Genomic DNA, 9774 nt, shown 5'->3' with positions numbered 1-9774 from the left:
GACTTCATTTCATTTTAAATCACTTCTCTGCCCGTGGTTTTAAACCTGCAGAATCACTGTGCAGTCACAGCACATTAAGGGCCCCTTGGGAGCTCCAAAAGGATAGTCGCTATCTGCCAAATTGCCTGAATCTGGGATGAGAACATCCTAACCCAGCCTTCCTGTTTGGCGTTTCCTGAAAACTCTGGAAACCCCCGAGTTTTCCACGGTGCAGTGGGATTTCCATGGCCCTGGCTGCAGGAGGAAGGCCTGGCTATCTGCAGGGGAGAGTAAAAGTGGTTTCCCATTCCTTGCTGAGATCTCAGCAGGCTGCCTCTGGGAGGGCTGGGAATGGCCAGTATGGTGACCACTGCTCCGGACAGAGATCTGCTCAGGGCACCTCGCCAGCACTCTAGGTAAACTGTCAGGGATGCAGCCTAAAAGCCCATCCCATTGTGGAGATAGGGCGGGCAGTAAGCAGAAATAAAGATGGAAAGGAGACAAGGAAAGTTGTGTTATTAAAACCATGCTTTTAAGAAAAGCCGCAGCTTCAGGACACAAAAATTACTCAAGCCTTTTTTTCACACTGAGGAAACTAAAAGCATAAACTTTTACAACAACTCCAAAAGCTCTTAAAGACTAGGAGCCTGCGTACTGGGCTCAGGGCTTTGCGCTGAGTGTACTTCTCAGGCAAACTCCACCCTCAGGGGCAGGGTTAGTGGGTGTCAGGTTGCAGCATAGCCCCCAACACCAGTAAATGGTCTGCATTGTCACCTTGCCTGCCAGTGGGTGACCTGCAGACAGTAGGCACACACAGCCTGGATCACTATCTTTAAGATGATCCAAAACCACATAAGTAAACCAGGCATGGTGGCACACACTCATAATCCCCGCACTTGGGAGGCTGAGTTTGAGGCCAGCCTGGGCCACACCGTGAGTCCAGACCAGCCTGAAATGCATATAGAAAGAGACCATGTAACAACAAATACAAATATCCTGGCCATAATGTCTCATTTTCTGAATACTTGCACTCCCAAGTATGTGCTAGCCTGAACTATACAGTGAAACACTGTGTCAAATAAACGAAACAAGCTGGATGTAAAGTGAGTTGAAGCCTGGACTGCATACCAAAACCCCCGTCTCAAAAAGACCAAAAAAAAAAAAAAAAAAAAAAAAAAAAAAAAAAAAAAATCAGAGTTTGAAAGCATAAGAGCCCTTTAAGAGCTGATGAGTGTTTTAGACATCAGCAGGCCTGAGGGACAAAGGGAAGGGTGAAATGTCCAAAATATCATGCTTTGTCAGTTATAGTTAAGTAAAGAAACAAAGACTAGTGTGTGGTGAATGTTAGGTCTCATACCCTACTGAAAGAGTTGCTGGCCCAGACCGGACACTTTAACCAGGAAAAGCCTCAGCCAAGTTAGGGGGCTCCTGCCTCCCCCGCCCCTATAGATTTACCTGTAATCCTATACCCCCATTCCTAAGAACCTGTCCCTGGCGCCAAACGTGTGCCAATGAAATACCTGTGCATCCCTAATGCCCCTTGGGGTCCACCCGAGACAGGGGCTACTTATGGGCCTCACTCCACGTGTTCGAGAGAAGAAAGGGAGAGTGTGTTCCAGAGAGAGACTGCCGGCCCCGGGGTGGAGGGGCGGGGGGGGGGTCTCTCCCCACATTCCTGAAATAAAGGTTACTTATATTTTATACTCCTTTCCACCACTCCTTTCACGGCCCTCTTTCCCTTTCCACTCCTTCCTTCCACCCCTTCCTCTTCCTCCTCTTTCTCAGACCTAACACCTACTCCACCCCACTGAGCAGTAACACCTCACTCCTTCCAAAACAAGGCACATAGCATCCCAGGGTGCCCTGGCTTCACCCAGTGGTAGCAGAAAGGACAGCATTCTTTAGAGACCCTTAACTTTGGGCTGAGAGCTGATATACATTAGAACTTATCTTTCCTAAGTTTCCTGTATGATTATGGCCCCTGCGAGAACAGGGACCACCTGAAAAGAACAAGGAAGATGTTTCTGAGATATCAACATTCCCAAGTAATCATTAAGGCTACCTGTAGAAATTAAAATATCCTACTTGGGACAGCTAAGGTAATTGAGGCGCATTATGTTCATCTGGATCCTTAAGGGAAAAACATAAAGTGTGACAAAGCTGCTACAAAGTATCTGCATTAGCAGACTCAAAACAACCCAAACCAGCAGATGGGGACTCTTTTTGTTTTTCACAACCTGCGTGCCACCTTGTGACCAAAAGCTAAACAGCACTTAGAGAAGAAAGAAAACGTGCTCTGCAAAACATCAGAAAGAGAGACAGGGAATACACTCAGCATTTCCTTGGGTTAATTCTAGATAGGGCAACAGTCTCCTGTCACACATAGGGCAAAAACGTAACTTGTACCTCCCCGAGAACTCTGGCTACAAACCAGAACAGGAGCCATGTCACAGAAATAGTATTCTCCTACTGCCCCTTTATCTCCTTTCTACTCCCAATTCACAGGCAAGTTATCTGACTTTTAGGTATCAGAGTTTCTCACTGCAAATTTGGGCAGAAGACAAAATGCAAGAGAGAGAGTTCTCAGTTCAGCAGGAAAATGCTCCTAAAACAAAGACCTCCTGGATGATTAAACTGGAAATAGTGAAAGAGGAAAGAAATTGAGACAGAAAGATCTGAAGCTCCTTAAGAGACAATTTTTCTTCCCCAGCTGCCCCAAATACCTTGCAGCCAGCTCAGCTCCATCAGATACCAATGGCCGCACCAGGAGACATTTGCTTGGGCTGCAGCGGGGCCTCTGATTGGATCTACCCCCGACTCCACCCTGCATCTCTTTGGATGATTCTGCATCTCTGTGTCCCACATTTTGTCTCTATTAAGTCCTCAAGGGGGCCCCTCCTCTACCCAAATAGAAACTCAATGTACACAGGAGCCTACTTTTTTCCCCCTGTGTAAGCAATTTCCCCCAAACCCTTAGCAGGTCAGTTCATGCAGTGTTATGGGTTGTGTCTAGATGTCCTCCCAAAGGCGGCTGGGCTTCAGGGGTGGCCAGATGTAGAATGCATAATGCTGGGATTAAGGATGTGTGATTACTAATTAGTCCACTGATTGGCTTTACATTGGCCCTAACCCCAGTAGCCTAGATAGAAAAGGGGCAGACGGAAGTTACCACTGTCTCTTGTTGACGCAATTTCTGGCTGGCTATCTTCTGCCTGCCCTGCTTTGCCATGGGCTGTTTCTCCTCTGTGATGTTCCTCTGCCACACCACTCTGCCTTGGAGCCAGCTGGTTCTGGACTGAAACCTCTACAAACTGTAAATAAATAAACCTTGCCTACCTTAACCTTGAGTGTTGGATATTTTGTGTCAGCAAGGAGAAAAGTAACTAAGACACCCCACTGTGCTGTCATGTAAGTCTAAATAAAACCTATTCTGGATAGCGCGATTGCCTATTTGGGGTTTCTATCTCAAGCACTTAACAGTGAGCTGGTACACTAAGCTGGCAACACAAAAGTTGACTGCATGGAAGAATAAGGATACCAAAGCAGCCAGCAACCAAGGCTACTGACACTTAAAAGACACTTAAGCAGCAGAGAAAGAACAGTAGGGAGCAAGGAAAAATTGCTGGGAGTCCCCATTTCTGGTCGCCAACTGACAGGTGAGATACACAGAAGGCAACTCCAGCCTTGTTTCAACTGTCATACTACAAACAAGTATCCTTGTTTATAGTCCATCTAATGCATTTTCCACACTATCGTTCTACTGGCCATGGGCAATTTCAGTTTAAAGTGGCCTCCAAGTTCTGCTGAAGAACTACTCTTAAACACACAAAGGTTGTGATGTGCCTGAGGGAAAAATCTATTCCAGAAGGTTCACTGAGCATGAGTTAAAGTGCTGTTGGACACAAGATCAATGCTAATGACCCAACAATGTATATTAAATAAGATATCCTTAAGCAGAAATACACAGAAAGCAAGGTCACCTATTGATCAGTTGAGGTCAATAATGAGACTATGGGTCTCAGAGGTGGTCTTCCCCCTAGATACAATGCCTCGGTATTCTCTAATTTAGTGGCCACAACTTTACTCAGCCAAGGAATAGCAAGGACTGTTATCTGGAAAGCTTTCCATTTAAAGTGTTGGGGTAAATGGAAAAAAAGAGCTAGAGGACAAAAGTATTTGGGCTTGCTAATAATGAAACTCAGGGACAGCTGAGGTGAGACATGTTAATTGGATTAATCTAATCATTTCACATTGTAGAGAAACATCGTAACTCTGCCTTGTATTCCATAGACATACTGTCAATAATTAAAAAGTGTACATTAAATTTAAGGGATAAGAGTAAGTAAAGATTCTTTAAACAACCGATTAGCACACAAATTAGTTCTTTCTTTATAAAATGGAAATATAAGATTACTTCTAAGAAAATGAGGGTGGCTATGAAAATTTGTGTCACAATTCCCTCCAGGTAAAAAACGACTGTAGGATCAAATACACGTCTCCAGTGATGCTTCAGGAAAGCACTACATCTATGTCACAGCAGACTATTCATCTTCAGTCAGAGAAATAAGGGAAAAAAATCATAGTGACTGAAATAGTAATTTCTTGGCTAGAGATGTAGCTTGGTGGTAAAGTGTGTGTTTGGCAAGTGTAAGGCCCTGAGTTCAATCCCCAGTACCAAATAATAACAATCATTTCTGCTTTACATAGCTTCTATTTCCATTTCTACTCTTTCCTATCTGAATAAATTACAAAGTGAAGAGACTGCTATGAAAAAATTGCACAGGGCTGAGTATCTTTTAACAACATTTAACTGATTATTTATAGTACATAAAATTAGCTCAGGTGTTCTCTTCAGGGCTTAACAGGTTGTCGCTTGAGATTAAAATCCCTAAGGCTGCCCCAAAATTCCACACACTCTAAGCAGAATCAAAATGAGTGATGACAGGAGAGTGCATGGAGGAACAGGGATAAATTTATACGACTGGCAGAGACTCGTATGAAGTAAATAAATCTATAAAGAAGTAAGGAAAGAAATGCTGCCGAACTGACATTATGGAAATACCTCTTCCACCAGGGAAGAATGTACAGAAGAGTTCAGTGCATCTAACTCAAATGGGTGGGGATCTTGCATCACCATCAAACACCCTTGCAGTGCCTGATGGTCTGATAACATTCATCTTATAGCTTTCAAAATTCATGATGTTAACACATGCCAATGTCTTACAAAGACCAATACACAATGGAAAGTCCAACCTGTTTTTTTCACCACTGGCAATAGGGAAAATAACGATTTCAAGAAATAAATATTGTTTAAATTATGCTGGTTAAAAATTGATCACACACAAAAGACATTCAACAACCACTGAACTTGTTTAACAGTGAGATCTTTATTAAGGGAGTCAAATGTAATTATGAATTCTACCAACTCACAGTATCTCTAAGAGTGGATACCAATATCTGTTTAAATGGAAAGTAAACTGAGAAAATTACTTTATTGTCTTACAATAAGAAAATTCATGTCAGAGTCAAGAATAAAAAAAATCATTTTCAGTCGGTCTTCAGGGATAGCCTTTTTTTTTAGGTATACCCTTCAAAACCCTCACACTGATATTTTAAAGTCTAAGTACACTATTGTATTTCTCCTTCTTTTAAGATCAATGTACTTGAATAATTAAAAAGTGAAGAAAAAATCAATTTTTGTGGTTCATTTTTTCAAACACTTAACAATATTAGAATGTGACAAGTAATATTTATTGCAACAGGTTCTAAGAGTACAAACAAGTAGCCTTAAAATCCGTTGGAAGCAAGACACAACTCACTGACATTCTGAGAGAAAACAAGAAGTAATGAACAAGATGGTGTCTAGACAAAGGCACAGCTTTCTGCAACGGCTTCAGTCTGTGCACAGGAAGTCCTCTCTGAGAGAAGTTCTTAAGTAAGGCTTGCATCAGAAATTGCATATTTTACTATTGATATTATCCCATTTTAGGACAAAAGGCTCCATAAAATCCCTCTGAGGAAAAAAGTGCAACACAAAATCTTTTTTAACAAAGGATTTAACAAAGGAAAGCAAAAGCAGCAATAAAGGCTCATAGAATACACAGTGCAAATAGAGTATTTCAGAGTAGGCAAAAGAGGTTTTGAATTGGAGTGTGAAATTTCAATTAAGGATGCATTTTACAGCAACTGTTGACTCGAAGCTTCAGAGCCACTGCAAAGAGAGACCTGCAATGGGTAACTAAGTGGCTGAAATGATTAATTTTTCACTATGGCACAAAGATTCCCTTCAGGAAGAAGTGCTTTATCTTTAAACTATTCTACTTTCTGTTACCTGGGTCATGCTTTTAAACTGCAGCAGTCTCAGATTTGCTTGTTACACAACTGTGTTACGCCAGACACCAGCAGGCAGGCTGAAAGACCACCCCGCAGATCACTGAAGCTGCTTTTATGGGGAGCCCACTGTTGAACAGCCTTACAGTCTTTACACGTTAACCATAAAAACCAAGTTTATTTGATTATGTGTTACCCCTTCTCAAATAGAGGAAATCTATCTAAAAGAGGCTTTCCAACTAGTCTTGTGGGTATTTTAAAAATCTTCATATAAAAGCCCACTTCTTTAATACAGAAGAACAAACTTTTTCCTTTAAAAAAATCCCATTTTTGGGGGCTGGAGATTTAGCTCAACGGTATAAGTGCCTGCCTTGCAAACAGGCAGTCGTGAGTTCGATCCCCAGTACCGATAAAAAGGAAAAAGACAAAAAAAAAAAAAAAAAAAAATCCCATTTTTAAGCCAAATAAATTACAACTTGCAGAAACAGCTTTAAAAATGGCTTAATACTTATTCCAGATATATGAAGATACAATTTTTTGTACATCTTCAGAAATTAGAGACACTGAGATGGTATTTCTCTCTAAAATGACATGATGACATAATCCTGGCTCAGGGAACAGATCAAGCTTTAAGTCTCAGGAATAAAAAACTGATACTCATCATCCAATCTATATAGTCTTATATTATGTACATATTATAAGTCTAGTCAATGAAAAAAAGGACAGATTTTATAAACCTATTTCAGAACTCAGGGCATAAAAATGTAAAGAAACAAAAACATTTAATATACAATCTATTCCATTTGGCAATTTGTAAATTATATTAAGATAAAAACTTATCTACAAATAGAATGTAATAAAAGAAAAATGTGATTTAAAAAGTGATCTCAGGTCCAGAGCTCTTCCGTTCTTCCAAATTTGTAGATCAGAGTGCTAGAAAGATACACATATAAATCATGAGGAAAAACATGAAAAAGTAACACAATTTACTTCCTAAAATATGCTTAGACAGGTGTCCCCTGAATGCTTTGTGTCATTTCTAAAATTAAGTAAGAGACCATGATGGTGGTGTCAGAATTTCTTGTTTTATAATGCTGTTTAGCAAGGATAGCTGAGCTTAAATACTCCTGCTTAAAACCTAAATACTCAGAAAACTTGTAAAGGAAAGGGACATTTTTCACAGTAGCAAAACATTAGGACCAGTTTTTCTCTCTCAAAGCCTCTTGTATCTGAACTGCAATTACTATAGCACCCTAAAATATAGCAGGCTGCAGCTCCTTGTTCATTAAAAAGTACTGTGTGGCAAACGTGGGCTATAGGAGAGGCCCTAGCTAAGTGCTGGGGTGTGAGTCAGTCACAATGAACTGATCTGCTCCTTAATGGAGCTCAGAGGTTGGGGAAGGAGACCATCAAAAGCCTCTAAAGACTCAATTAAAAATAAAAAGTGCTATAAAGGAGCAAAAAATAAGGATCTGACCTAGTTAGAAGCTGAGAAAAGTAGTAACTGAGCAGAGATCAAAAAGAAAAGTGGGAATTATCTCAGGAAAGGGAGGATCAGAGACACCGGACCATGAGGCAACTTGTGGGCATGCTGTGTTTTGAAATTACAATCTAATACATGAAAAGCATCCAGGAAACGTCTTGACATATCAAGACCCCAAATCAGAGGGTCTGATACGCTCTTATGTAGTAATGGCATTTTTACCTCCTTCCAGAAGACCTATGCATTATAATCCAGAGATTCTTATCTGTTCTATGCATATGCTGTTATTAGAACAGAGATGACATTTCCTTAAATGCTGTAGATGTGGCTAAGAAATTAAGCAACTTACCTAAAAAATATGAAAGCATTTTGAAAAAACACAGCTAGTCCTGGATAAACATCGGTATCTGCACATACAAAGTAAAATGAATTAGAAGACTACCAAAAGAAAGAAAAAAAGAAAGAAAGAAAGAAAGAAAACTACAAATAGCAGTCACAAAATCCTGGTGTCATTGAGGACATGTTGCATATAATACATGTATTACTATTTTTTCATCAACTCTAAGACATCTATAATGAAAGCAAAATAATAAAGTGCCAATTGTATTCTCTCAAAAGACTACTCTCACTATGGATAAAAGTTAGTAAACATTATCAGATTTTTCTTGTTTATTATCTTTGTTTTTTATTTTAAAAAACTGCTAAGGGAGTCGGTAAGAAACAAGATAAGAAAACAAGTACAGGGCTGGAGATTTAGCTCAGTGGCATAAGCGCCTGCCTGGCATGTGAGGTCATGAGTTCAATGAGTTCAATCCCCAGTACCAGAAAAAAAAAAAAAGAAAAAGAAAAAAACAAAACAAAACAAAAGCAAGTACAAGAATTCCAGGGGCAGAAGTTGCTTTTAGTCAGCTATTAGGGAAAGCTTCGACACTCAAGAGGCTAGCTTCAGTGTTTCCACTGGGACATTCTGTCCTGGGGACTTGCAGGTCCTAAGAATCCCCTATTCTGTTTATAAGAAATGAGCCATCGGACAGCTGGTACCACCATGTGTCTACCAAGCCAGTGAGGACCCCCTCACTGACATAACTGCATCCAACAATGACTTAGGGAGCCTCTGAGTATCACATCTTTTTGACTATGTGTCACCTACCACCCATTCTTCAGTGTCACAAAGTGATCATCTTATTTGCAGAAATTTTCATCTGGCTCTCACATGGCTGCTTGCTACTATCCATTTGCGATTTGGTGATGGAGAAAGTAATCAAGGTAGTGCTTTTCCTCTGTAAAAACGCCTCTTTCTGGATGTGATCCAGAAGCAGAGTAGGAAGAGCTGTGTGAGCTGAGCTTTCACTCCTACCATGCCTTGGTGCTTCCCGTAAATAGTAAAGCTCTTCGGATGCTCGCACGCCCCATCAAATGCATCAGCACAAAACCATTACAACCATGCAAGGAGGGATATAGTTTTCTTTGCTACAGACATTAATCTTCCTGGTGCTGTCACCTGGGTGATAATGCAGTCCTGTTTTGGCTTTCAACTTGGGTTTTTCCTCATTTTTTCTGTACTTTTTAAAAGGTAGTCTATTTTTGATATGCATAATTTTGTTGATATGTGTAACTGTGACAAGTATGGTAAAGTTTATGTGTTCGACACATACCTTACTTCCTCTCACTGATCAACTCAGTAGAAATATTTTAAATTCAGGTATTTTGTGAAGATGAATTCCAGAAAATAAACATCAGAAAAACTATCAAAAGCTACTTAACATAGCTATTATTGTCTATTATTCTTTTCCATTTAAGGCATAAATTCAGGCTTATTCTTGGAAAGATTAGGGAATAAATTCACAGTTACTTAAATGTTGAGAAAAAACAGGCTCCTTTTTATTATTCAAGTATCTTGGAAAATTACAAGTTTAAAATTTATTCTTGGGCTGGGATATAGTTCAGCAGCACAGTATCTGCTTAGCAAGTGTGAGGTCCTG

The 9774-nt window shown here is 40.2% G+C and overlaps 1 protein-coding gene and 1 pseudogene across 4 annotated transcripts in view; one reads left to right on the top strand and one right to left on the bottom strand.

The window, feature by feature from the left end:
* The window catches only part of Tmem50b (transmembrane protein 50B), a 60314-nt gene that overhangs the window by 7859 nt on the left and 42681 nt on the right, over positions 1 to 9774 (bottom strand). For 3 of the 4 annotated variants that reach the window (XR_010048575.1, XM_003467212.5, XM_023563974.2), the window contains 2 exons: positions 8142 to 8199; positions 5348 to 7242 (listed from right to left, as the gene is read on the bottom strand). The exons of the other annotated variant lie outside the window; for it this stretch is intronic. Coding sequence is in view for 2 of the 3 variants with exons in the window: in XM_003467212.5 (XP_003467260.1) it covers positions 7197 to 7242; positions 8142 to 8199 (104 nt within the window). In the remaining variant the exon portion in view is untranslated. Of the gene's footprint in view, positions 1 to 5347; positions 7243 to 8141; positions 8200 to 9774 lie in introns of those variants that run through there. 4 annotated transcript variants of the gene reach the window in all.
* On the top strand, positions 8446 to 9369 carry LOC111756003 (E3 ubiquitin-protein ligase SIAH1A-like; annotated as a pseudogene).

The sequence above is a fragment of the Cavia porcellus genome, unplaced genomic scaffold, assembly GCF_034190915.1.
Source record: "Cavia porcellus strain 051 isolate PalLab524CR breed Dunkin Hartley unplaced genomic scaffold, mCavPor4.1 scaffold_7, whole genome shotgun sequence".
Lineage (NCBI taxonomy): Eukaryota > Metazoa > Chordata > Mammalia > Rodentia > Caviidae > Cavia > Cavia porcellus.
The sequence above is the reverse complement of the archived record's forward strand: the minus strand, read 5'-3'. Positions and strand labels throughout refer to the sequence as shown.